The following is a 24,818-nucleotide window of genomic DNA, read 5'->3' as shown; positions in this document are numbered from 1 at the left end:
AAATTTTCACTGCCTTCTGTTTTTGTTTCTACTCTTTTCTTATAAAATTTAAATATCCATAAATATCTTAAATCTAAATTATAAAATTAAATAAAAAATAATTTCAAAGAGACGTCAGTACCTAACCGTTTATTTAGTTTTTTTAGAAATCTCATGATCATGCCCAATACATTGGCTATTTTGCTAATTTTTGAGTTATTATGAAATGAAATGAGATTTTATTCGTAAAAAACATAACTGTAGTTTCTTAACTAATGTTAATATTATAGTTTTATAAGGGTACAGTAGTTGTGGTTTTAGAATTATAAAGTACTGGAATACTTTACCTCAATCAATATTAATTAATACAATCTCTTTATGTATGGAATTTTAATTCTATTTATTTTAATTAGGTAATTTCGTTATATATAGTTCCGTACCAAATTGGTCGAAACAATACGATTTGGCGTCTATTTTGCATAAAAAACAAAGGTCATTTTATCTCATATCTATGTACAGAATCCTCTGTGTATAAATTCAACTCGGACTGGATTTTTTCTTTCCTATTCTACTATTAAGTCTGATACCGGTATCTCTTTGTATCCAATTCGTTGTCATCATTAGATGTCCAATAATATTTTTCATATGTTGTATATGTAGACAATACTTCTGTAGTATGTATAGTGTTTATATTATTCTGTAATATTGTACTTATTTATAAATAATTTGATTTTGACACATATAATTAAATATATCTATTTTTTAATTATTAAATATGGCTTTACACCACCAGTTACACTTTTTGTTATTTCTGCCGATGGATGACTTTTACACTGTATCTACATAACTAGATGCACTAAACTTCAATACATAAATATAAAATTTACTAGTAAATGATAAACTTCACAGAATAATACGACGAAATGTCTAAATTAGCGAATCGTATATTATTAAAAATAACTAGATTAAAAGATTAAAAATATATAGGCAAATAATATATAACAATTTTGTATATCAATTTATTTTTATTTACAGAATTCGAATCAATTTTATCACTTAAGCTTAAGTAATACATTTATCACTATTAATACTTTATAACAATGAAACTACTAAAAAAAGTGAAAAATGTATGTACGTTGATATGACTAATGTTATCAAGTAGCCTTAATTTATAATTTTTAGAAATTGAATATTAATTGAATCAGAACCTTGAAATTAAATAGCTTCAGATATTAGAGAGTTCAAAAGCCGCTTTGAACTGGGATTCCCTTAAGAGGGCGTACTGTTAACAAACTAAGTAGTACACTTCCAACAGCGGTTGTTATGAAATGCATCATTCGTGTAAACTGGTTCCTAATCTTTTGGAGCATTTGAATTTCTTAAACATAATTTTGCTAATCTTCAGGAGGTTTATAATCGGGAACTACTAAAAGTACCTTTTCTCTCCATCTTGCTTTTCTAGCTTCTTGTTCTCTTTTCAAAGCATTTAAAGCCGGTAAAGTTCTCCAGCATGTGAAAATCTTGAACATCAAGTTGCTGTAAAAAATTATTTTGAGTCACAATAGTTCTTACTGGATACTAAGCAAGCACATAGCAAAACTAACGTAAGCCCAACAAATATTTGCAGATTTTGCCGTAATGAGGAAAAACACCACAACACATCATTTGTTATTGCAGCCTACTTCATCATCATCATCATCATTTCAGCCATTATCCTTCCACTGCTGGACATACGGCTCCCCCATAGACTGCCATAAAGAACTGCAACCCACTTAAACACAATAATTAAATTAGGGTATTAAGAAAGTATGCGAATTATACAAATAAACTTTCAATATAAAGAACAGCTACGCATCTTGCCTATTATATCCATCGAAAATTCTTTAATTTTTTTTTGTTATTGTTATTGTCATTATATAATGAATGGTTTCCAATAAATTTGCCAAAGACCCCAAATGTTACCTATAGATCCGCTACTAAATACATATCCTTTGCATATGTATCATTACTCTTTTTCGAGTGTTTTCCTTTCTTTATCTCCTCAGTTTATATCCTGAGAAAATAACAAACATCCCTGCTAAGAACATCCTAAAATTCCAGTCACAGGAATTAGTAGCTAACTCTAAGAAAGGACATAATAGACCTCAGACGTCGCAATATTACCAGTTTTACCTGGGAAGTCCAAACTTCGGTATTAATAATACCTACACTACAGCCACAACTGTACCTGAGTTTATGCAAATAAATTATTTATTGACCGATAAGATACCTATTATGATATATTATTGCTTTCTGTAATTTTAATTCTTGCTCTTTCTTGATAATTTCTATTCCTTTACAAAAATTTCTAAACACTAACTGTGTTACATATAAATCATAATAATCTTCGGCTACTTGCTTCTTTATGACAAATGTACGATAAGCCTGAAAAATTAAAAACAAATATTATTTAAATAAAATAATAAAATAAGTGATACACATACTAATCGGGTAATTTTTTGACTATTGCCGCCTTCCACGGAAAACTACAAAAATCACCTGCATTGCTACTTCTGTCCCACACGTGTTACTGTTGCCAAGATGCTACGCAGCTTACGTATAATTGAATGACAGATGGGCTATCAGATTGTTTGATATTTCCAGTTATATACATAAAAATTGTCCGTTGAAACCACCGTGGTAAGTTTCTGGTGACTTTATCCATCGATGGACCAACTGACCTGCCGTCATCATCAGTCTTCACTTATCGTATCTCTCTAGTACCTCACCAAAATTAACCAACATCACAGGCGAAGCTACCATTTCATTTTTATTCTCACAAAAAATATAACCTTGGTATTAAACTTATATATATGATTAGGGAGTAAAAGGTTGTTTGCTAACGTAAACTGTGCTGTTAAACAGTGACGCTAACCCTCATTTCTAGCAATCCTTGCATTTGCTTTTCTAGCAATGCTTGATTTATACCTTGTCAAGTTGACTTCAACACGATTCCCCCTAGAAACCATCGTGGTTAATTTGTCCAATTCGTCATTATGGCCCAACTGTCCTGCATTCGTTTTCATCTGTTATTCCTCATTGATACCCTGCCGATGTGCCGACGTATACCGATAGTACAGACAGGATTACCGACATGGTATTCCCGCCACTTATCACTTATTAAAAAAAAAAACATTTACATTGAACAACTGGAGTATGGACACTCCGTGATATCGGTGCCAAGTAGTGGCTACACGTAATTTCAATAAAATCTTAATACCTGGCATAATAAGTAGGTACATAATATCTGTAAAATTATTCAATCTTTCGAAAAGGTTTTTAGATATTCTTTGTTTTCTTTTGAAAAAATCTTTTAACTTACCAGTTTCCAACTATTGAATGCTTTCTTCAGTATTTTCTTTCTATAAAAATCTTCAGCTTTATAATTTCTTTCAAACCACATATCCTCAGTGTACCACATAAAGTGCAGGAAGACATTTTTTTTAAGTTGAAAGGTATAATGTGCCTTGGCCCTCTCAATATTATCACGTTTTATAGATAATAATATCTTAAAAGGCCGTACGCCATACTTTATTAATAAATTCTTTTCATAATGTAAATCTGCCATTACTGCCAGTGCTCTCATTTTTTCAGCATATTGTTTTCTGCGTATGCCATCTATCTTTTCTCTTTTTCGTTTCAGCCGAAGTTCCTTTATTCTTTTCATTTTCTCTTCCTTGTCCATTTCAACTTTCGCCAATTCTGCCTATAATATTAATTGCAACTTTAACTTTTTAAACAATTTGTATAAAATACACTTGAAGAAGAATATACATGAACTTGTAGGCACGATTTCGCGTTTTAAATTACAATATTTTTAATCCAATCTATAAGTGTATGTGTGATTATGACTGAAGTCACTTTTTGAGAGAACAAAATGTATATGAAACAAAGAACCAGTTTACCTGTTGTTTTAATCTAATACGCTCTTCTTCCATTTGCCTTCGTCTTTCTCTTATAATTGCATGTTTTTCCTCTCTTTCACGAGCTCTTTTCTCCATTCTTTGTAAAAACTGAGGGACTTTTAAGCAATGTAAAACAAGTGACGGTTCTAAAAATAATGAAAGAAAGAAGTTATAATAAAATTTCTGTGTATCACTTGAAACTAAAAAAACAGAAGTAGAGAACAAAGAATTAAAGGTAATGATTTGCCTTTGGGTCTGATGTATCCGCCCCCGAAGAGAGGTACCAATTTGGTCAAGGTTTTGGGAAGAAGTGAACCAATATCCCCTAAGTGAATAATAAATTTGGTCACCGAATTTACAAGCGGCATACTCCTCCACACTTTCCTCTTACACTCCACATTCATCATGTATCTACTGTCTTTATACCAAGTTTAGTTCTATATTAAAGGTAATGATTTGTTTAATAACACTTTAAGAGGTGTATATGTCTATATCTAAACTATCAGTTTAATTTTATGTATTTACAAATATTGATAATTAACTTTATATATTATTCAGACGTTTTATTTCTTATGAACGCTCTTGAATCTAAAATAATTTTCAATATCAATTTATAATATTAAATTTAATAAATTGCTTACCTTCAATCTCGTGTATCTTTAGTTCATTAGTCAGACATTTTATCTTAGGCTTTAACTGTCTGTCTATTTCATAATATGTTTTTCGTACTTCTTCCCTCATAGCATCGACTGATTGTCTCGAAGCTTCTACTATTTTATTATACTTTAGTTCCTCTATTAATCTGTTTTGCTCTTCAAGTTTCACCTTTTGTAGTGCAATTATATGTTTTTGTATTTTATATCTAAAAAAATAAAATATTCTATAATAATTTAAATCGTATAAAAATTTGATACTAACCTATTCATGTTAAAGGATATACATACAAGTGATATAGAAATCGTAAATGGTACTTTAAACTAAGAATCTACCTATAATATAACAAAATATACCTGTGTTGATATGAACTATAGTCTCGTACAAGTTGTTTGGATTTACTTATGGACTCTGATGAGTTATTTGTATCCTTTCGTCGTGAAAGTTTATCAAAAAAATTATTTAGAGTCTGTAGTCTTTGTTGAGAATAATGCTCTTTTCTATTACATACGTAATCTCGCCACTTTTTTATATATTTACGTAAAATGGATAATTGTTTGTCGCTAATTACAACTTTAAATGCTGTTACCTTCAAAAAATTTGGAATTTCTTTACAATATACTTTGTTATTTACTACAGTTGTATTTTGTTGTATATTCCTTGTAGTTAATTCTTCATAATTCAAAGGTTCTGCAACATTTGTAGAATTTTCATGTATATCATTTTCATTCGATTTTGAAGATATTGCCATCATAATCAGTGTCGTTTGTAAATTATTTGTTGGTTCTTTTATATTTTCTATCATGTTAGAAGATTCTTCTGTAATTAAGTTATTTGTTTGTAAAACAGAATTTACATCACAGTCGGATATTTCTGTATTCTTTAACGATTTAGAAGGGTATGTACAATCAACCCGCATTATATTAATATCTTCATTATCAGAATTGTTCGTTATGTGATTATTTAAATTACTGTTACTTTCTTCATGGAACGGTTTCATATTCTGAGTCTTACACTTTCGATTTTCCTTTTCAACCATTTTCGGATTACTATATATTTTAAAATCTACATCATTACATAGAATTAATTTGCCACTATCTTCTAACGTTTCACTAAAACAAGAATCTGTTATTTCATTTAAATCGTTTATTAATAACCTGTTATTAAACCGGTAACCATTATTTCCCAAAGAATCGACAGATTTAATCGCATCTTTTAACATTATTTGATTTTTCAAATTGCTGCATTGGAAGTCGTTTCGAATTTTTGTTATTTCTTTATTAACTCTATTATCTTTTGAATTCCGCATTTCTTTCCTGAAAAAGTTTTAAAATTTCATTAACCTTAAACGCTGAACTTGCAAAAATAATCCTTACTAAATTAGTGTAATAGTTAACTGTTATGCATTACAAAATAATACGATAGTATTTCTAGCACAACACGAGATGAGTGCCGGTGAATTATAAAAATTTTGTACCTTTGCCAATTGATATTCTTCATTATTCCGTGATTATGAGTAGTCTTGACCTGGAAATATTTTAAATAATTATCTACTCGTAATTTTATTCAACTGATCGACTTATTTAATATAGGCACTATATGTATTCAGTGAAATAATAATATGGTAACCTTGTGCTAAGTACATGATAATAAGAAAAATATGATGAAGGAGGAAGGTGATCTTGAACTTTGTATTGTTTTTCATTATTTTTTTTTTTAATTACTAAATAATAATTATACTTTCTGACAGTATCAGCCTAAAGGGCGAAACGATTGTTAATAACGAGGATTAACAGCTTAACTAACGGTAATAAATATAGAGTATATTCAGTCAGATCGACCTCAACGCGGTTCTCCTTGAACGAGCTTACTATTCCATTTTCATCCAATTACAAATATATTATAGGGGATGACGCGGTCGAGAATCCAAAAGTTCGGGGTGAGGGGGGGAGCTGTCAAAAACTTATCCTGGAACATCATGTACACTAAACTGGACCTGCATACTGATTATTTATATTTATGGACACAAAAACTTGATTAGTAAAGCGTTTGTTTTAATACTATCTAGTTAAAGGTTTATGATCAAGATGTACTTTAAGATAAGCAAACACACTATGCCTAGGTACGTACATATACGAGGTCTGTCCGGAAAGTTCGTATAAAAGTGTTCTGGAATGCGATATAAGCACAGGACCCCTTCCTTATGTCCCTAACAATGCTTCAGTTCTGGTCTGACCGCCGTGCGGTGCGATGGCTTGTCACGCCATCTGTGAAGTTACCTCTTAACGAAACCCCGTCGGCATGGAGCCCGCTTCCGTTGAAGAGCAGCGCGTCGTAATATAAAGAGTATTGTTGATTGTTTTTTTCGATGTTCGGGGGATATATTTGATGGAAAATTCTACGTCGATGTGCTCACAAAAGCTTGGCACGAGTAGAATTGGCGCGAGAGGGGCGTTATTTAATGCCCCTGCCCACACCTCTCTTGTTGTCCGTGAGTTTTTGAGTAAAAATTCCATTACGGTGATATTCGCCGGATTTGGCCCCGTGTGACTTCTTCTTGTTCCCAAAAACCAAATTGGTACTTCGGGGGCGGCATTTGGGGGACATAAATGAGATAAAAAAAGCTACGACGGGGCAGCTGAGAAACCTACAACAAGGAGCCTTCTCACAGTGGAAACGGCGTTGGCACAAGTGCATTATGTCACAGGGGGAGTACTTTGAAGGGGATAAAATTGATTTACCTGAATAATTGTAAAATAAAATTTTTAAAAAACTTTTATACGTACTTTCCGGACAAATATATATGCTATGCTGTTTTTTATTTCGGTCAATTAATACATCTACGAAATTAGCACAGCCTATAACGGCACGGCTAAATTACTAATGCATCAAAAAATAAATTATCCTCACCAAATCTCTCCTCAACTCCAAACGTAGTACTGTGTCCGAAGGTTTGTAATCTGGAGAAAGTCTATATAAATCCCTTTGCTTAAATATGTCTTTTCTTATTAGATCCTCCATTTCGTTAAGACTATTATGGCCATATCATAAAGAGCGTGTATATTTTGAATAATTAAAGAAAATAATTTGAAAAATAATGCGTAATGTGAAACTGATCAACACAATGTACAACTGTGTACTGTATAATCTTCCTGTTTTCGGATTTTCAGCTGCTTTTAAATCATTTTTGTAGTTTACTTAGTGGTACTTGTTTACCGTATCCATGGTTCTTGCGAAATCAATAATAAATACCTAGCCTATTTAAGATTATTGATAAAACTTCCGCCCTTGATATATATATATATATCTAGTTATTTTTCTGCACGCACATCAATGGGTACACACAAATTGTATATATATATATATATATATATATATATATATATATATATATATATATATATATATATATATATATATATATATATATATATAATATATATATATAATCAGGAACAGTTAGGTAAACATTCTCTTATTATCTATGATTTGTCACTTTTTAATGGGTGAAAATGAAATGATAACCCAAAAGGAACCGCGTGGAGGTCGACCCAAAAGTCAATAGAGTATGAACCGGGTGGGAAGAGATTATTAATATTGCGGATTATCAGTTCCATTGCTAATAATATACCCTAACAGGTCCACCTCCCCGTGGTCTCCCCTGGAAACCATCGTGCTGAATTCCAAGTGTATTCATCACAATGGGCTAACTGACCTGCCTTTTCATCCTCACCTATCATCTATCACTGGTGCCCCGCCAGCGTATACCGTTAGCGCAGGCGGGGTTACCATTCCATTATCATCTATTAAAACAAAATAGAGTATGAACCAATGGAGCTATTACACCCATTACTAATAATCCTTTTCCCCACTATTGACCCCGTTTTGTCGGCTTACAAGTTTAAAATAACAGTGGCCGAATAGATGAGATAGATCCACACCTATCATATTTCACTGGTTCCCCGCCAAAGTACACTGATAGCGCAGATAAGATATTAATTTATTTTCACTCGTTAATAAAGTACATCCTGGTAGATCAACCAAAGCTCTTTGAAAACCATTGCAATTAATTCCTATTATAATTGCCACAATGGGCCAGCTGTCCTGACTTCATCCTCTACCGGTGCCCCGCCATTTTCCGTTAATATAGACGAATATATCATCATTCATCTAGTAAAAAAGTACTTATTCTATCTACAGGGATGGTTCATTGAAAAAAATAGATGTCATTTAAGCAACGTCCCGAAATATCGACAATGTTCAAGGTCAGTTAGTCAAATTTAGGTACTATATACTAAGGTTTCAACTTGCAATAGATCAACACCAAATTTCATTTCAATTAAAATACCACTCAATCAAACATTTTGTCGAATATAATATTAAAATCTAATATTTTTCTCCTATATCTGAAATGAAATTCTAGTCTGAGCCATGTTTTGCTAATAAATATAACTGTTGGCACAAGATTCCCTCTGTCTACTATCTCATAGACGTAGTGTAACATACTACCTTAAATTAAAAATCCAAGTTCATATTGGTCCTTAAATAAAGATTTCGCTATGATTATAAAATCGAAATTTTAAAGTTTAGAGAAATGGCGCCTCAGAAACGGCCACACTGTATATCACAGTATAACGGACCACATACTGACCAAAGTATATATAACCAAGGGATGCATGCTGATCAAAGATTTCTATAATTCCTTATTCTTAGTATCCACAAGACGTAAAACGTCTAGCGTAAGTCGTCGTAGTAGCTATGCAAATTATAAGCTAGTTGTTCATATTCACGGCTCCAATAGCGTGCATATAACATAAGAAACGGGTGGACTTGAGTCACAGTTCTGAAAGTAGCTGCTTGTTTCACCGTGTTATCAGCCAGCTTGTTACCCGGTACATCTATGTGTGATTTAAATCATATAAATGTAGGGGTTGTTAGTCATGGCGACTAATGCCGACATTATTAACAAGTTCTGTCAGGTCAATCTTCACGCGGTTCCTCCTGGAAACCATTATGATTAATACTTGTCGCATTTGTCACGGCGAGCTAACTGACCTGCCTTTTCATTCTCACCTATTATCCTTCAGTGGTACCCCACCAGTATATACCGTTAGCTCAGACGGAGTTACTATTCCATTATCATCCATTTAAAAAAAAATAAGATTAATTGATTTCATATTCAAAGATTTCCCTTGTTCTTATTTTTTTTTGGTTCCGTTTTACCTTATACATAAGAAAGGCAAAAGGACTAAGCCTATACAGCCATTGTCTTCAGTTTATATCTGGTAATTTTTAATTCCGTTTAGGTATTTTTAAGTTCTTGAAATATTGAGATTACGTTGATATTATGGTACTTACTGTCAAAATTACAGACAGATAGTTGACAGATATTGAAATAAATGACATATATCTTTATAGGCATAGCTCTCTAGTCTATGCATATATATGTATACCTTGAAAATGACATTGACATATTAAAAAACATTAAACAAGAAAATGTTCTTTAATCATTTCCTATTTACTAATTATTCATTAAGTTTCCATTCGAAAAATCTTTATGAATTCAAAATCTTCCTGATTGTACAGAAAAACTTTCGACTGCCGTAAATAGTGTACGAATTTAATGTATCTTCCCCTGCATAATGTTTCAGGAAAAAAACGTTATTTTATACGAATTCGAGTTTCCAAACTGGGATTCTTTACAGTATCACTGCCATTAGTTGCTTTTGTAACTTGTGTACTGATGACTATGTACAAAGATTTTGAAAAAGCAAATAATACACATTGTAAAGTCCCAAATATATTCCCGTCAATATCAGCATCCATTGGAAACTATGAACCGCAAAATATAATTTGGAAAACTGCAATATACATTCATGCACCAATAAGGTTTTTTATAATATATTTACGATGGAACTATTATAAAAGTGTTGTTAGGGAAAATTGCATTTTTGTAGTAAAGTTAGCCATATTATTAAATGTAATAGAGAATTTTGCATTATTAGGACTGACACATTGGACATCATCTGCTAACTATCGTAAGTATTTCAGTTTTTCATAATTCTTTAATTCTGGGTTGAGAATATACAATCTAACAAGTCATATGGGAAAGGAAAAGTTAGTAACGGCGGTCTAGTTTACCCATTGCTAGCAATACACCTTGTCAGGTCAACCTCTTCATAGTTTGTGTACCAGAAACCAGTATGTTTAATTTCAGGTGAATTCATCACAGTAGGCTAATTGACCTGCCTTTTATCCTCATTAATCATCTCTCACTGGTGCCCCACCATTGTATACCATTAGCAAAGGCATGGATGCCATTCCATTATCACTCATTTAAAAAAACACAGGTCACACAAATACTTTTTCCAATTTTATTTCTAGTCAGTTTATGATAGAACTTATTGAAAGTCGAACCTGGTTTTATTGAAATTATCACAAGAATACTTTCTAAATAAAATTAGTAACAAATTGAAACATTAAATCTATTAACCAATTTTTTATTTGTACACTTTATATTGAATATTGACACTGTGTTATGACCCAGTTAAGTATGAGTTTGTTTATATTTTTATAAGTTTTATTAATACAAACTATAAAAAAAATATTGGCCATTTTATATAATTATAAAATTCTGACCATTGGCTTCAAAAGGCTATGTCATGACCTGGGGAAAAGAATTGCTATGTATGGAGTGTAACTGATCCATTGCTAACAACATCCTATCAGGTCAATCTTCACTCGGTTCCCTCTGGAAATTATTATGATTAACAATTGTTAAATTTGTCACAATGTGCCAACTGCCTTGTTTCATCTTCATCTATCATCCTTTTCTGGTGCCCTGCCAGTGTGTTTTGATAGTCACATAACACACAGCTCTTAGTAGCTTACAATTTTCATTATTATCATATGTTAATCTCTTTTAATTCTATTTGTACATTTTTCAAGACAGTAACAATCACATTTATGGCATTGCATTATTTGTTTTTTCAGCATATCATGAAGTATCATTCAAAACATTTATTGGTACATCAATATTTTATATGTTATTGATATGTATAATCCTTACAAGGTATAGAAGGAGGCCTAATATTACAAGTTTAGAAATGCAATCAGTCAAATTAAAATGGAGAGCCTTCTTTGTAAATATAAGTTCATTTACTCTTGCTGCTTACTTCTTTCTGAGGCATAACCGACTGTGTGAAGCATATGGTAAGTTTTGTCTACATTTTATTAATATAATGTGACATTACATAGATGTCATACATACAATATCTGTTTAAAATAACAAAAAAAAAATATCAAGTTCATTAAGTAACCTTATGTTTGCATTACCTATTAAAATTGAACCAATGAAACATTTTATGAATCATATCTTTTTAATGATAATTGGAAAAATCTCTTATAGCAAACTAAAATATTAGATAATTATAAACTATCATTGTAAGATATTTCAGGATTATATATAACTGGTTTTTACCCATCACTTTGTGACTAAGATATATTCACTGACAAGAATAAAAAGTAGCCTATGACCTTTATCCCATGTAGTACCAATATACCAAATTTTATAATGATTGATTGATCTATTTAGTATTTAAGAGGTAACAAACAAACAAACACTTTCACATTTATAATATTAGAAAGGATATTAAATTAGTTATATCTTAAAACCAAATTAATTATTCATCATAGTTATTTATATTATCATTAACTTTTATTCACAAAAAAATCAAGGGATTCATAAATTTATTTTGAAGTCTTATATTTTTCTTTTATGCTAATTTCCCAATTTCAAAGTGTCAAAACCCTAATAATTAAATATATTTGTAGATACTTATGTTCGATTAATATAAATATTTGTATGGTCTGTCAACTTTTCGATAACCACATAATATAATTGGAGGTAAAAGCTAGTAGATATAATTATTATACTTAAAGGTACTTCCACAAAACATAATTTTTTATAGTCAGTTTACAATAGAAAATCACATAATATTTTCATTGAAACTAAATATATCATAATTGAATCTAATATTGTAATTTCTTTATTTCAGTTTACTCTATGTTTGGATTTTCTGAATACATTGTTGTTATTAGCAATATTGCATTTCATTTAACAACAGTATATGATTTACAAGTACAGTTTGTATATTTATCTAGTAGAGGTATTATTACTGAATAACTAGTTGATACTTAGAAAAGTATTTCAACAAAAATTTGATATTGGAATATATCTATATTTTACTAATATAGATGTAAATCATATGTAAATCAAATTTTATGATATATATTAATGTACCTCATCATTTAATGTAAGTATTATGTTGAAGTTAAAAAAGAGATCAAAGTAATAAAAGAACAAATTATAATTTTCTTTTATTTTTATACATGACAATATTATTGTTCAGAAGTTGTTTAAAATTTCTCAAAATATGGCATATTACAATTTTTTAACAGTAGCTTATTATACCCATCTAATTCATACTTGACACAAAAAGCTAATGCAAAAAATGTAAGCATATATGCACTATATGCTTACATTACATATACTACCCATGTGAAGACCCGCCCCGAGTTGCTAGTTTTCAACTAACTAAAAGAAAGAGGTTCTCATTCCAGTTGTATAGTTTTATAATGTCTGTTATCTCCTAACTCCGTCAGTGGTAAACCAATTTGGATTTTTTTTTATCTTTAGTATTAATATCTTATTTTTAAAAGGATATACTTACAAAATGGTTCCAAAGAAATTGTATCAAAATCGGTTCAGTAGTTTTTTTTTTTTGATGGGTGAAAATGGTGTGGTCACCCCGCCTGCGCTAACGGGATACGCTGGCGGAGCATCAGTAAAGGGTGATAGATGAGAATGAAAACAGGCCAGTTAGCCCATCATGATGAATTCATCAGGAATTAATCATGATAGTTTCCAGGTGGAACCGCGAGGAGGTCAACCTGGTTGGGTATATTGCCGGTTCAGTAGTTCACTTTCCAAATTAAAATAATTAATTTTGCCACAACTAAAGTTTTTTTTTTTTTTTTTTTTTTTTTTTTTTTGGGACAGAATCTTAATTATAATATAAAAGAAAAACTGTATGAGTGTTGTCTTATAAAGTTGTATTCTTCAATACTTACACAACTAATGTATATAAAAGTTTATATATCAATTTCTTTACAGTGTATTGTGTTACGATATTCATTCACCTAACTCCGAAACTGTTCAACTGATTTTAAAGGTATACTTAATATTAGATATTTTCTACAATAATTACACTCTTAACATTAACAATAATTAGAAATACTTATAAAAATAACAATAAACAAACTATAACAAAAACGTTTAATGTATATCTAAGTAGTCTGTACATATTGTACTTAAGACTGACTAATTTTGCAATCCGTTTCATAGCACCTTCAATTTACAATCCTTACAGAACACATAATAATATAGCACATTGAGATTATCTATAAACTTCTCCCCTTATTCATAAAAATTAAAAACTCCTATAAACCTATTTTAATTATTACACTGTTTTGTCACTTTCATTAAAACCGAGAATTTAGCACAAAAGAAAGAGACAAAACAGTTCAGTAGCTAAAAGAACTTTATGAGAGGTTTGACGTTTTTATGAATAAAGCAGTTCTGATTAACATAAAAAATATATTGTTTTTAATGTCTAAAATAAAATTATGCATTTTTTACTTTTTAAAATTATAAATCAATCAAATATTATATAAATAATAATATATTAATCAGCAATGCATATTATTCATATGAATTTGTCCACTAAACATTTAATATACATACATTTCTTAAAAATAATACATAATAAAAATGCTTAAAATGCCTTTTTAATTTAAATTTTTAAATGGCAATTAAGAATCATGAGCTATATATAGTCTTTTCAGAGACTAGATTAAATAAAATATCAGAAATGGTCCCACTGGTTATCTTTTTCTCACCATTGTTTAGTGATCAATAAACTATTCATCACTGTATTATAATTATTTGTCAGCTTATAATTCAAGCAGAGGATGACTCATAATAGTTATTACTCAACAATTTTCATCACAACTAGTCCATACATTTGTCATTTTCATCATTATTTTATAAATTGACAGCTAACAATGAAAATAAATACCGCATTTTGCGGGGTATGTCAAAAGACGCCTAGTCTAGCTATAAAAATTGGTGGAGATCGAATTAACTACTAATAAACTGTTTTTTATTTTAGTTATGTACCTCTATCACCATTTAGTAATACCTCCACACTGTTGGCTAAGAAACTCCTTTAATTACATTTCTTTTCAAGCAAGGTCATAAGACCGCTTGTTCCGGTACAAGTGGTACTGTGTTATGGCTAGCAACTGAAACCACGTATGAGTTTATTTGTTCATGGTAATAATGATAAGAACTCCTTAACGCTTTACAGTAAAAATTAATAATTAGTAGAGTTTAGCTATAAAGAATATACCCTAGTTTTTTTTAACAAAACATTAAATCTACAAAACAATTTTTTACTTTATACAATTTACAAATTGTATATAAAGGAGAGGACCATTAAATGACATAGCACAATATTGTAATCGTGACAAGTATCTCATGATATGCTCATGTAACATCGGACTTGGTTAAGTGGTGAGTGAGTACGAAATGTGTTATAATTTTCAGTCGTGCCGCCACTTCACAATAGCGCTCATATTGGAGTAGTAATCGTGTTATGAAAATTCGAGCGAAAACTATGACTGAATGAAGTGAAATTATTACAATTTGAATTCCTCTTTCATTTTATCTGCTATCATTTCCGCAATAGCTAAAGATGATGTAGCGCCTGGTGATGGTGCATTACGACAGTGTAAAACCCTGCTCCCAATAGCTCCAGTTCCTGGTTTCGAATCAAATACGAAATCCTCAATCAACGTGCCTGAAACACATAATAAAGTACCATTTAGGTATAAGTAATCATTTATCTTACCGAGCACAAAGGCGAAATTAAATAATCATGAGCCATTATCTTCTTTATTTAATAATACTATCAATGTTATTGATAAAAACATCCATAGCGCAGTAGTAGGCACACTGATTTGTTTAAAAATAAGCTTTTTTTTTTAATTAAATATGATTTCCAGTCAAGTTAATTTAGAAAATGGAATTTTCTTTATAAGAATCAATTATAATTTTATTTTATTTTTTCTTTTTATATTTACTCTGGAACAATTGGTGTGATTATGTAACACTTATCATTACTATTCAAGAGTAAAAAATTACGTTGCGCCAAAATTGCAATGATCTGTTCAAATAACATCCAAAGATAATAAATTTCCTTCTACAAGCAAATAAAACATAATTGTGTCAAAAAAGTTTTAAGAAAGAACAAGGACAATAAAATACCATCTTTTGCCATAGCTTGAGCTCGTACACCAGCTGGACCTTTCTCAACATCTGCACTAGTTAAATTTTGTATATATCGTTGTATCTGCATTACTTGTAATGGCATTATAGCTGATCTTGCCATCTCTTTTATTCCAAAACTAGCATATTTCATAGCCATTTTACGAAATCCAGAGAATGAACATATTTCTTTCAATTCTCTTAAATTGATATCGCCCCATCTGAAAACATTTAGATAATAATAAATCACGGAGGCAGAGATAAAACTTTAATTATCTGTCTACATATTAACATATTATGTAATAAGTAAATAATATTTATCAAATACAAACAGACCAGTTTTTTTACAACTCGTAGATAAAATGTGTATTATTGTGAAACTATCTAATGACTAATTAAATAGACATGATGTCGCCTATTTGATTTATTAAATACAATATACCTATTTCAGTAAATTTATATATAAATATGAAACCGTTAAATTATTTTATTAGTAAATATTCATCTGTTCCTCTTGTCTAGATTGCCTTCATTTCTTTGAAATATATTTTCTTACTTAATATTAAACGAATTGCCGTGTGGTCCGGGTATAGAATGAACTACCCTTCCTTTTCCATAAGAGGTGACTAAGGGAATTGTCGAGGGATGGGCAACAGCATCCCTCTTAAAACATCACCAAAGATTAACTGCGGTTGCCAGCCCGCCTGCCAAGCGCGGCAATTACTAGTAAAACCTCCCTTTATGGGTAATGTTCAGCAGTGGATAGTTAACGACTGATATGATGAAACGAATTCGACGCCTTATCTCGCAATTTGTCGACAAACTACTTATTTAATTTACTAACAGACAAAATAGCAGTGGTATCTTTAATAGGCTTTAATGTGATACAAAATGGGTACCCTTCCATAAATTACCAATTATATAATTTAATCTTACCTGTATCCTTCCTTAGAAAAAGCTAAAATGGCATTTGGTCCCACTATAATACGCCCATCAATCCTTGGAGTTAAATGAACTCCCAAAAATGGAAATCTTGGATCAGGTACTGGATAAATATTGGCTTTTGCAATATTACTTTTGTGTGGAACTACATATAAATATTCACCTCTAAATGGAATAATCTTTGGTTCTTCTGGGCAACCGGTTAAAACGGCTATGGTATCTGAATGCAACCCACAACAAGTGAGGACATATTTGGCTTGGATAGCTGAACCTTTGTTGTCAATTATCATAACAGGATAATCTGCATCTTCTGCTTCTACAAATTTAGTAACTTCAAAATTCAAATAACTTTTACCACCACTCTTAACAAAGTCCTTTATATATGAATTTGTAACTTCTTCCCAACTTACTATACCAGTGTGAGGAGACCAAACAGCCTGTATTCCTTTGCAGTTAGGCTCAATTTCGTGCATTTCTTTATTGTCTAATAATTGTATATCTTTAACACCATTTTTAAGCCCACGTTCATATAAATCTAGTAATCTTGGCACCTCAGCCCTTTGGGTAGCAACAATTAATTTACCACATTTTGAATACCTTATGCCTTTTTCATCCAAATATTTATATGTGAGTTGAAGACCTCTTACACATAATTTTGCTTTTAATGAACCAGGTTTATAATATATACCTGCATGAATTACTCCACTGTTATTACCACTTTGGTGGGAAGCATATTTTTTTTCCTTTTCCACAATTGCTATCCGTAACTGTGGATATCTTTGTAATAATTCTCTGGCAGAAGCTGATCCAACTACTCCTCCACCAATTACGACAATATCATATTGATCCTTTTTTAATGTACTATATCTGTAAAAAAAATTAAGCAATGTATTAACACGATTTATCAATATTTTTAAAATAATAATATGTTTATGATATAAAATAATAAATAAGAAACTCATAATTTATTACAATATACATGATATTTTAGATGCTGTTCTGACATGTATTATGCATGCTATTAAAAATAATACATATTTCTACAGGTACCACCTCAATAAGAAATGAGAACAATGTTGTACAGCTACCAATGTGATAAAATTAGAATAGGTAATACATAAATACCACTTGACATATTACAGAACATCTACTTTTTTAATCTGAATAAAACGTAAATACAGATAAGTAAAAATGGTAGTTTGAGTTATATGCATAATTTACATTATATAAACTAGTGTAACTATTTTTTGGTGGGGAGGAAGGGATTGTTAGTAATGCGGACAACCAGTCCCATTGCCAGCAATATACCCTGTCAGGTCAACCTCCATATGGTTTGCCCTGGAAGCCATAGTGCTAAATTCCATGTGTATCTTTTTTTTGATGGGTGAAAATGGTATGGTAACCCTGCCTGCGCTAACAGAATATGCTGGCAGAGCACCAGTGAAGAGTGATAGATGAGAATGAAAACAGGCCAGTTAGCCCATCATGATGAATTCATCAGGAATTATCCATGACAGTTTCAAGGGAGAACCAGTGAAGAGGTGATAGATGAGAATGAAAACATTCCAGTTATTCATCCAACTGACCTGACCTACCTTTTCTTTCTCACCTATCATCACTCACTGGTGCCCCATCAGTGTATACTGTTAGCACAGGTAGGCTTAACATTTCATTATCATCCTTTAAATAAAAAAAATACTATTTCCTGGTCTTGTTTTTGTGATTGCATTTTCAGTCTATCAGTGCATATGAAACAACACACTTGATTGATAAGGGGCTAACCTCGGTGAAATGAATGGTGACACGCCTGTGCTATCGGTAGACACTGGATACGCCACAAAGGGCTAGAACCATAAACACAGTTTTATTATCGCTATATTCCAACAAGAAAAAACAGATTAACCCTTAATCAGGCCCTGTGTGCACTGGCATTAAAACATATTTTTAAATATGGTGTGTTCTTAATTTTTACCTGTACAATGTATATCTAAGATCTATTTCTTAAAAAATATTAAAATTAAGACAAAAAAAGTGCTCTCTGTCGTTTTATAATTTGTTTCCATTATCCCTATTTGTTAATCAATGATAAAAAAAATTTTATACTACTGGAAGATTGTTATTTTAGTTAAAACAACGTAGAATGTTATTTAAAAAAAACCTAGATTATTATTTTTGTTCTAAAAAACCTAACAATTTACAATTATATTTTTATTTCAAAATCATCTCTTGTATGATTAAAAAAAGTGTCCATATTATACTACCGCCTAACGGGTATAGGGTATATAATAACCACTTTCTTTGAATACTGATTTTTCCCAAAATGAATTGTTTAGTAAAATAGTATAGCTTCTTACGAAAGATACAAATATTGGTAATCAAATAAAGGTTATATGAATTAAAAAAAAGACAAAGATCACTATAAAACTCCAATTACCTAGGTGGTCGATAAATCGTCCTATGCCTGATTAAGGGTTAAATGTTCTTGGTAGAGGATAAAACAATGTTATGTCAACTAATATTTATTTTATATTCTAAATATCTATAAGAACATGTTGGTGAGTGAAATTATATATATGCGCCCCTAAGGATACCGACTTACCATATAATGTTATCAACACAAGATTGAAGAAAATTATAATTACAATTCATAAAATTATTTTAATAATTACGCAAAATTTTATAAAACTTACCTTCGAAAACTGTTAAAAATAGATGAACAATACGTTATCTGGCGATATTTACTTAATAACATTTTTTGTTTTTTTTTTTTTTTTTCACTTTAAGAATAAAAAGAAAATGTAACTAAGCTAAACTGATATCATTTGGTTTAATTATTATAACAAATGAACAAGAAATGTAAAAACGAGAGAACCGAACTTGAAACTAATTTATTATGAATGATAATACTAATTATTATTCTAAAATTGTGGTTAGGTACTCTCTAAGAACAAGGTACTCTGTGATGTTGGTGACAGTGTGACAGAATCAAAGGTCACAGAATAGGGAAATTATGTCAATGTCATTGAATTATCTTTGCAGTGTGACGTCAACTATTCTCAGTCTATGCGATTAGTACAGACCCTTTATTTACACACTAAAATTTCTAAACGAAATTACTGTTTTGTACACCATTCTTTTTATCTTGATGTTTTAAATTTCATCAAATATAATTAATATTGACTCTATTACGAGATCTATTCTAGAAATTGACAGATATTACGGGAAGTAGTAAAAACTTGTCTTTACTATCAATAATATTAAGAAATTGATATCTTAAGGTAATACTGTTACTATATTATTGTATAAAGTAATTAATACATATATAAGAATGTTATCTTTTGTTGTATTTTTGCTAAAAATAGTTCATCGGAACATGCAATGCAATGCATTATGTATTCTGTGACTTTAGGTACTTAATTATAATACAAGCATATAATTTAAATATTATGTTTTTTTACTTTTATTGATAATCTGTCTTTTGAATAATAATTTTTCAATTCAACAGAAATAACTAAAAAGAAAAATGTCGCCGTCTACCCAGTTTTGTATAAGTTGGGATTCCTATAAAAATAACATGATTTTAGGCTTTTCTAGGTTACAGCAGGTAAATATGTTTTATCTAATTGCATAGATCCCTTTAATAACATTTTACTGGAAACAGGTCCACCCATAACCCAGGAGTGTAATAATGTAGCTTTACAATATATATTAATATATATATATATATATATATATATATATATATATATATATATATATATATATATATATATATATATATATATATATATATATATATATATATATCTAATGAAATTAAAATGTTGAACTTCTATGTAATTTTAAATTACTTCCAGAAAGAAGAATTTGTGGATATGACTTTAGCTGCAGAAGGTCATTTTGTGAAAGTACATAAGAATGTGGTTGCTCTTGCTAGTCCTTACTTGAAAGAAATTTTGCAGTCTACTGTATGCCAGCATCCAGTTATATTTTTAAGTGTAAGTACTTGTTTGCTTTGGTTACCATTAAATAACGTTTGATTATTATAGTATAACTTACATTCATCAATTTATATTGGCATATTTAAGTTTATTTTCCAGAATGGGACCACCTTAAAAATGGTGCAATAATGATATTTATTCAATATTGATAATTATTCTCAGACATGTATCTAACTGAAAATCCCACTTCTTATTATGGAGTGGATACAAGACAATGTTTTTGTATTGGCACATCCTACCCAGATCCCTTTTATAAACATCTATACTCCTTTAAATATATCTACTTACTTAAGGTGTTTAAAGTTGTTATATGCTACTGCCACGTAAGACTTGAAGTCTGCGCCTGGCCTAGCGTCATTTCAACTTGCAAAAGTATTTGGATACTTTCAATATTCTGATAATAGATTTTTTTTAATCTGTCAGATATTAAAAAAAAATCTATATTTGGAGAATAAAAATGCCTAGATAAATAAACTTTTGGAGTTAGTATGACAGTTGGGGGAGTATAAAATGTACAATGAGTTTGATCTAATAATGATATAATATGAATGATGATTAGTAACGAATCTAGAACATTATTCTCATTTTAATAATAATTAAATCAGTAAAACATTTTTACAGCACATCAGCCAAAAAGTATTAAGTTATATTTTAGAATATATCTATACTGGAGAAGTGCAAGTGCCAACTGATGATATGAATGCATTTATAGAAGCATGTAAATGCTTACATCTAGCCGGGGTGGAAAATATAGGTCCAAAGGTATAACAAGTATAATATTTATTTGTGAGACACTAATAGTGGTTCTTTTTTATAAACATTTATTGTATTTCTTTTTACAGAATGTAATCACATCATCAAATAATAATCAATTACATCTTACAAAATCAGAAGAACCCATAAATGAGTAATTATATGACTGAAGTACTGACATAAATATAAAAAAAATTTAAATATATGTAATAAATAAATATTTTATGTCCTTGTTACAGACATAATAATTATGTAGCTCACATCACAATCAATGATGTAAATGATTTAGATGTACAACATTTTGGAAACGACCAGTTACTGGATAACATTGATGAAAGCATGAAAGAAGTAACTTCTGACAAATGTGATAATTATTCTAACACTGTAAATCATGCTGAAAAATCTATAATCAATGCTAGTGTTTTGCATAATATTATTCAAAATAATAATCAAATCAATAATGATTTGGATTTACCTGAAAGTTTTAATGTATTGGATGAGCTACAAAGTGATATTAAATCAAATAACAGTATTGATATAAGAGAATCAGAACAAAAGATGAGCATTGATGGTATGATTACTGTTTTCTTACATATGGACAGTCTTACTGCAAAAAAAATATTGTGATAGGTCTTATATATTTCTTATATTTTTAGACTTCTTACTACAAATGGTTATCCAACATCTGTTTATTTATATGTCTAAGAAAATCTTAAAAATGAAAAGTACTTAACATAATAAATTTGTCAATATTTGATCACTTAGACATAGCATTGTTAAATACTGTTTAAGTAGATAATGTTGTGAATTATTTTTGTGGTAAGACTGAAATTTTATATAACCCATGGGAATATTCTTTGCTAAAAACAAAGCCAACTGAGCTTTAACATCATCATCTTTCATTGCTACCCCATCAAAGTCTACCGATAGCACTGGCTGGATTACCATTCCATTATCATCCATTAAAAAGTTAGCATATCAGGACTATATGACATGCTTGAAGAAACGCATTATACCAGACTAACAATCTGAGCAATGAAATAATTATATGGAGATGGATTCTTAAAGGAAAATCAACTCCACATGACATATGCCATTTCATCTGCTCACAGTCACGAAAATACTGATTGCATTATATAAAATATTACATTTATATATATATATACATGTATTAAAACTTGGTATAATTGATCTATTTGCAATGTATTGTTTGTTCTAACTTGTGAAATAGCATGGTCTTTAACACAATTAGAAAAAAATTAGCACAGCGGGTGACAGTAGGGAACAAAACAACGTTTGACAGATCAGCAGCTAATATTTTAAATATAAAAATGAGTGTCTTATAAACCAAGAGTTAACTCTTGGTTTGTGACCTTTAACGGTTATAAGGGCTTAACTAATTGTCACAAAATTTGGAGTAGGTACTACCTATTTGGGATGGAGAACAACATAATCTAGTACTTTTTATGCCAATCAATCAATATATATCGGTCACACGATCGAATTCGCGTGCACCTAAAGATTAATAACGTGTATCATTATTTTTGTTACAGACACCCAATTGCCGCGTTACTCCACTTCGAATAGAGGTTCATTACAATTAATATTGAATGGCTACATTTATTATAATCATCACATCGCTAATAAAGGACGAAAACGTCGCTGGAGATGTATAGACTATCGTACTATACAATGTCCCGCGTTTATAGATACTGATGACGAAGTCATAGTGAACAGGTAAAAAAGATTTGAATAATTTAAGTAATCACACTGAATCAAGTTGATCAACTTTGGCTCAACAAAAAAAAAACTAGTAATTCTAACTAAAAAAAATAGTTTTTCAAGACATATACGTATCCTCAATATTATATTTTTTTACACTACTATGGTGGCAAATAAGCATACCGTCAGTCTGATGGTAAAAGAGGTTACCGTAGCCTTTGACGTGTGTAACGCCAGGGATGTCGCGCGTGTTCTGAAATTGTGGAGCCACAGCAAATGTGGATTTCTTAGCGGTAAACACGCAAATTGTGTTAATTAGGAAAACCAATCAATTCTTCGAAAACGTCGCACCAGCCGCTACTATGCTAGTTAGTGTAATGTAAATGCAAGCACTCTTTGCAGTACTAGTTAGTGTTTGATTTTTTTTTATTATTATTATATCAGCTGTTAACTATTCACTGCTAAACATACGACACCCCAAAAGGGGGATTTTGCCGTTAAAACCTCCCTTACGGAAGAGGCGGCGTCGGTACCCCTTATGCGGTTGCCAATCTGCTTGCTAAGGGTAGCTACTATTGGTAGATGCCACGCTCGCCAGGCACAGTTAGGCTTTGATGATGTTTTAAGAGAGACGATGCTGTCCATCTCTTGACCATTAAATTCCCTTAGTCGCCTCTTACGACACCCATGGGATAGATAGGGGTAGCCATTTCTATACCGGGACCTTACGGTATATTTGATTAGTGCACTATGATTTGGGTAATTATAATTAATCTTTATATCATGATACATTAAGAGCATTCATAACTTAAAGTTATCGAAGTGTGGCAACGTCGCGATTATCCGTCATTTTCTAAATACAAGTGTCTTTAAAAAAAAAATACATTTGTGTTAAGCCGGCTGTCAAAAAGTTAAATAAAAAGCATAAAATTGAGACTTTGCTCTCAATATACCTGTTATTATGTACTCTGTCAGTTATCATTATGAAACCATTAATACTGTCCTTGTTTTACAGTTTTATATGATATATACCTAATTATTGTTGCAGGGAATGCTTACATCGTCATCCGTCCCATAGAAATAAAATACTGAAGAAAGCAAACCAAAACTTAATATTTACATCAATAACTAAAGCTACAGAACAAGACTCTGTTTGAACTAAAATACAGTGACTACAACTAATTTGTATATTTACTGTATTTAACAATTAAAACATCGTAATAATAGTCATATAGTATTTTAACTTAACTACCTTTTTTTTTTTAATGGATGATAATGGAATGGTAACCTCACCTGCGCTATCGCTATATTCTGGCGGGGCACCAGTGAAGGATGATAGGTGAAAATGAAGTCAGGTCAGTTAAGCCCATCGCGACGAATTTGACAATAATTAATCACGATGTTTTCCAGGGAGAATTGCGTGGAGGTCGACCT

The 24,818-nt window shown here is 30.6% G+C and overlaps 4 protein-coding genes and 1 long non-coding RNA gene across 10 annotated transcripts; 3 read left to right on the top strand and 2 right to left on the bottom strand.

The window, feature by feature from the left end:
• Positions 1-856: 856 nt before the first annotated feature.
• LOC113512599 (coiled-coil domain-containing protein 191) lies at positions 857-9,922 on the bottom strand. 2 transcript variants are annotated; one of them, XM_052900044.1, is made up of 8 exons: positions 9,801-9,922; positions 6,055-6,104; positions 4,934-5,893; positions 4,565-4,785; positions 3,924-4,069; positions 3,341-3,724; positions 2,249-2,403; positions 857-1,515 (listed from the first exon to the last, which is right to left on the bottom strand). In XM_052900044.1, the coding sequence occupies exons 1-8, from the start codon at positions 9,807-9,809 to the stop codon at positions 1,374-1,376; spliced, it is 2,067 nt and encodes a 688-aa protein (XP_052756004.1). In that variant the 5' UTR covers positions 9,810-9,922; the 3' UTR covers positions 857-1,373. The 2 variants fall into 2 exon arrangements, with proteins under 2 accessions (XP_052756004.1, XP_026752299.2); XM_026896498.3 differs by lacking the exon at positions 9,801-9,922 and adding an exon at positions 7,488-7,842.
• Positions 6,261-8,843, top strand: LOC128201852 (uncharacterized). The gene is made up of 2 exons (XR_008253467.1): positions 6,261-6,699; positions 8,778-8,843. It is a non-coding gene; the product is annotated as an uncharacterized LOC128201852 (long non-coding RNA).
• Positions 9,923-10,053: 131 nt separating the features above from the next.
• Positions 10,054-13,820, top strand: LOC113512293 (post-GPI attachment to proteins factor 2). 2 transcript variants are annotated; one of them, XM_052900050.1, is made up of 3 exons: positions 10,054-10,615; positions 11,571-11,789; positions 13,753-13,820. In XM_052900050.1, the coding sequence occupies exons 1-3, from the start codon at positions 10,201-10,203 to the stop codon at positions 13,800-13,802; spliced, it is 684 nt and encodes a 227-aa protein (XP_052756010.1). In that variant the 5' UTR covers positions 10,054-10,200; the 3' UTR covers positions 13,803-13,820. The 2 variants fall into 2 exon arrangements, with proteins under 2 accessions (XP_052756010.1, XP_026751882.1); XM_026896081.3 differs by lacking the exon at positions 13,753-13,820 and adding an exon at positions 12,635-12,938 and having other exon boundaries at positions 10,055-10,615.
• On the bottom strand, positions 13,675-19,869 carry LOC113512291 (L-2-hydroxyglutarate dehydrogenase, mitochondrial). The gene is made up of 4 exons (XM_026896076.3): positions 19,599-19,869; positions 16,903-17,775; positions 15,967-16,187; positions 13,675-15,499 (listed from the first exon to the last, which is right to left on the bottom strand). The coding sequence occupies exons 1-4, from the start codon at positions 19,658-19,660 to the stop codon at positions 15,339-15,341; spliced, it is 1,317 nt and encodes a 438-aa protein (XP_026751877.2). The 5' UTR covers positions 19,661-19,869; the 3' UTR covers positions 13,675-15,338.
• LOC113512292 (broad-complex core protein isoforms 1/2/3/4/5-like) lies at positions 13,685-24,614 on the top strand. Of its 4 annotated transcripts, none has more exons than XM_052900046.1 (8): positions 13,685-13,810; positions 20,414-20,512; positions 20,766-20,906; positions 21,531-21,671; positions 21,752-21,816; positions 21,902-22,233; positions 23,216-23,399; positions 24,433-24,614. In XM_052900046.1, exons 2-8 carry the CDS (start codon positions 20,432-20,434, stop codon positions 24,539-24,541), a joined length of 1,053 nt encoding a protein of 350 aa, XP_052756006.1. In that variant the 5' UTR covers positions 13,685-13,810; positions 20,414-20,431; the 3' UTR covers positions 24,542-24,614. The 4 variants fall into 4 exon arrangements, with proteins under 4 accessions (XP_052756006.1, XP_052756009.1, XP_052756008.1 ...); XM_052900049.1 differs by lacking the exon at positions 13,685-13,810 and adding an exon at positions 19,954-20,186 and having other exon boundaries at positions 21,902-22,026; XM_052900045.1 differs by lacking the exon at positions 13,685-13,810 and adding an exon at positions 19,957-20,186.
• Positions 24,615-24,818: the final 204 nt, after the last annotated feature.

Source organism: Galleria mellonella, unplaced genomic scaffold, assembly GCF_026898425.1.
Source record: "Galleria mellonella isolate WM207_F2 unplaced genomic scaffold, CSIRO_AGI_GalMel_v1 utg64, whole genome shotgun sequence".
Lineage (NCBI taxonomy): Eukaryota > Metazoa > Arthropoda > Insecta > Lepidoptera > Pyralidae > Galleria > Galleria mellonella.
Note: the sequence above shows the minus strand (reverse complement) of the source record. Positions and strands in the feature narration are given on the sequence as shown.

Bases quoted from the DNA above. Each gene is read 5' to 3' on its own strand.
- LOC113512599 (XM_026896498.3), bottom strand. From the start codon at position 7,598: ATGGAGGATCTAATAAGAAAAGACATATTTAAGCAAAGGGATTTATAT. The intron at 4,786-4,933 runs GTATATTTTGTT...TTATTTTTTTAG, and splicing joins TATAGTTCATATCAACACAG to ATATAAAATACAAAAACATA. The intron at 2,404-3,340 runs GTAAGTTAAAAG...TTAATTTTTCAG, and splicing joins CATTCAATAGTTGGAAACTG to GCTTATCGTACATTTGTCAT.
- LOC113512293 (XM_026896081.3), top strand. From the start codon at position 10,201: ATGTATCTTCCCCTGCATAATGTTTCAGGAAAAAAACGTTATTTTATA. The intron at 10,616-11,570 runs GTAAGTATTTCA...TTGTTTTTTCAG, and splicing joins GACATCATCTGCTAACTATC to CATATCATGAAGTATCATTC. The intron at 11,790-12,634 runs GTAAGTTTTGTC...TCTTTATTTCAG, and splicing joins CCGACTGTGTGAAGCATATG to TTTACTCTATGTTTGGATTT.
- LOC113512291 (XM_026896076.3), bottom strand. From the start codon at position 19,660: ATGTTATTAAGTAAATATCGCCAGATAACGTATTGTTCATCTATTTTT. The intron at 17,776-19,598 runs GTAAGTTTTATA...TTTTTTTTACAG, and splicing joins ATTTTTAACAGTTTTCGAAG to ATATAGTACATTAAAAAAGG. The intron at 15,500-15,966 runs GTATTTTATTGT...TATGTGTTTCAG, and splicing joins TCAAGCTATGGCAAAAGATG to GCACGTTGATTGAGGATTTC.
- LOC113512292 (XM_052900046.1), top strand. From the start codon at position 20,432: ATGTCGCCGTCTACCCAGTTTTGTATAAGTTGGGATTCCTATAAAAAT. The intron at 20,907-21,530 runs GTAAGTACTTGT...ACATTTTTACAG, and splicing joins ATCCAGTTATATTTTTAAGT to CACATCAGCCAAAAAGTATT. The intron at 22,234-23,215 runs GTATGATTACTG...TTTTTGTTACAG, and splicing joins ACAAAAGATGAGCATTGATG to ACACCCAATTGCCGCGTTAC.